The 2793-nt window shown below is 33.8% G+C and overlaps 1 protein-coding gene across 1 annotated transcript; it reads right to left on the bottom strand.

The window, feature by feature from the left end:
• Positions 1 to 530: 530 nt before the first annotated feature.
• LOC107492337 (uncharacterized) lies at positions 531 to 1853 on the bottom strand. The gene is made up of 5 exons (XM_052263429.1): positions 1706 to 1853; positions 1493 to 1591; positions 1235 to 1374; positions 850 to 1065; positions 531 to 749 (listed from the first exon to the last, which is right to left on the bottom strand). Exons 1-5 carry the CDS (start codon positions 1851 to 1853, stop codon positions 531 to 533), a joined length of 822 nt encoding a protein of 273 aa, XP_052119389.1.
• Between the last annotated feature and the right edge of the window lie 940 nt (positions 1854 to 2793).

Here is a 2793-nt window from a genome sequence, read left to right as displayed (position 1 = left end):
CATTGATACTTCTACTATGGAGGTAGAACTTGTGGCATGCTTTGAAGCCACAGTTCAAGCATTGTGGTTGAGTAATTTTATCTCAAGGCTTAGTATCATTGAAAGAGTTAAGCCACTAAAGCTTTATTGCAATATTTCTGCAATTACTTTCTTTTCTAAGAATGACAAGTAATCTAAGTATGCACATAGATTTGAAGTTCTTGACAGTTAAGGAAGAAGTACAGAAATAAAAAGTGTCTATTGAGCATATTGGTACTGATATAATGATAGCGGATCTATTAACTAAAGGATTGTCACCCAAAATTTTTTCTAGTCATGTAATGCGTATGAGCATAATTGATAAGTCTTTGTTACCATAAAAGAATATGTTGAAAAAATTGGTTTCAAAAGTTATTTACATAAAACAACCAAAATAGAGATCATAATTTTATCAATCAATTCTAAAAAGTAGTACTTACACCAATTGCTATTGCTTCATCATTGGTATAGGAGGATCTTTTTTTGTGTGCACTGTGATTCATAACTCTCCTCTACCGACTCATTTCCCTTGTTGTTTCGACCGTATCAACAAAGTTTATGCCATCATTGTATTCCACACAATCAAGGAAACTTAAGTCATAGAAATATTCTAAAGAGTGAATAAAAAGGTAAAGTACCTCTTCTTCCATCCGCCGTGCAAAGCTTTTTGAACCGCCAGTGTGGGTATATAGTTGTTTTGATTGATTAATCGTGTTTTTCTTGCACTTCTCCTGTTGGTACATCAGAGACAAAGGGTGATTAGAAACTTATTTAAAATGACTCAATACTAAATAAGTTCTATTGTTGTGTACCAATGAATTACTAGATTACCTTTATTTCAGCTTTGGCGCGATAGTCAAGGAACCATCTCCAGTGCTCTCGATCATTTCCCGGTGGACAACGCTCAATGTTTTGTTCATTTGTGAATGTTGGCTCGTAATAATCATTATACAACCTCAGCCTTGTTTCCTTCCAAGCCTTCTCTGTACTTTTCAAAATATTTTTCTTGATAGTTCTTTCACTAACTTCATCAAAGTAAAAAATTTGCTACACAGATAATACATATTGTCAATAATTGTAAGAATAAGAATATTTAACACAAAGGGGATATAAATATATACCTTGACACATTCGTTATAAACCTTGTCTTTAGTGTTAATCTTATGCCAACTATCCCCACAGATAGAAAATTTTTCACAGTCAGATCCCAACAGACCAAGCACGCACTCAACAGTCCAGCTTCATCTCCAATTGCTTGATTTGCATTGTTGAACTTGAGCACGATTTTTCTATCGTTAAGCCGTTCCATAGCCACCCTTACGCTTAGTTTTGTCGGCTTGATTGTGCCGTCAGAATCTATAAGCCAAATATAATACCTTATACATGTATCCATTGTGGATAGCATGCGAGAAAATTAATATGTAACATAGAATCTAAATCATGTTGAACAAAGAAAAATTATTAAATACGTTACCGATTATCTTAATTTCCCAAAACTCTATAGTCTTGTGTCCTTTGCGACTCTGAGCACTAGTATCAACAAAGGGGTCACCAGCTTCTTGATCAAGAGAATCTACATCATTTGCATTAGCTGCCAAGTTTACGTGGTCTGGCTCCGAGTTTTGAATGTTATTTGTGCTTGTTTGTGTAGCATGCCTTGGTACACTTCACGGCGGAAGGAACGGACGTGAAGTTGTAGGGACACTATCACCACTGTCCGGGAGAATTTGAGAGTCATCACGGTGGGAAGCCGAAGCCGGAGGTGGAGCCGTTTGAAGTTGCTGACATCCTAGTCTTAATTTGGGTTTTTTCGTGTAACGACCTTTCCTACCCATCTTAAAAGATAAATGGCACATGTTTCCCAAATAAAACAAATTACAATGAATGAGAGTCAAAGCAAGAGGTATACTTTCATAATTCATAATTAAAACCCTATATTACCTATTACATATATATCAATAGAATTAAATTATCAACCAGAGAACACAGATATATTCATAATTACAAGCAAATTATGTTTCTTCCTTTATAGGATTCTTGGAGGAAACACTATAGCCCAGAGCACACAGATATATTTGAATGTGCGTATTTATAAAATAAACAAAAACAGAATTCATATATGGTAAAAAAAAATCTTCTCTGCACGTAAGCTTTTATCTAGAGTTATTCCCAAAACAAAAATACTATTTATCCATATGATTATGGAACTCTATTTCATCTTACCTTTCCAATATTTTTTCTCTATTTGTGACTCACTTTTAACTGTTAATATATATGAAAATTAATTTTAAAACAAAGGAAGAGTTAGTTCAATGAATGGGAGTAGCCACTAGCAACTTTAAAAACCGCCAACATGATTAATTGGAAGTTCCAGAATAGCACTGGTTATTCAAAAAGATTAAGAAGGTCAATTACCCTAATTTCAAATACAACAAATAACACTCAAGTATTCAATCAAATACTTATCTAATTAACAAAAAGTGATGATTTTGTAACAGCCATTATGTCACTCCATTGTCTTTCTTGTGTTAGCTATGCATAATTTTGTTTCTATATTAAAAAACATGAAAAGAGGCCATGTGATGTTAATTATTAAGTAGTGTGCTGGTTTCATAGGTTGCATCTGCAACTTCTACCACAAGATGGTTTTGATTTTGGTTTCCATTGCTATCATAATAACAACTGAATTTGTCACAGTAGTACTCATACATGGTACAAGGATCCACCTTTCTTTTAATAATTTTATTATGCGAAAAGTAAATAGAACTGCCGAAA

Source organism: Arachis duranensis, chromosome 1 (genome assembly GCF_000817695.3).
Source record: "Arachis duranensis cultivar V14167 chromosome 1, aradu.V14167.gnm2.J7QH, whole genome shotgun sequence".
Taxonomy (NCBI): Eukaryota; Viridiplantae; Streptophyta; class Magnoliopsida; order Fabales; family Fabaceae; genus Arachis; species Arachis duranensis.
This window is presented reverse-complemented; position numbering and strand designations above follow the sequence as displayed.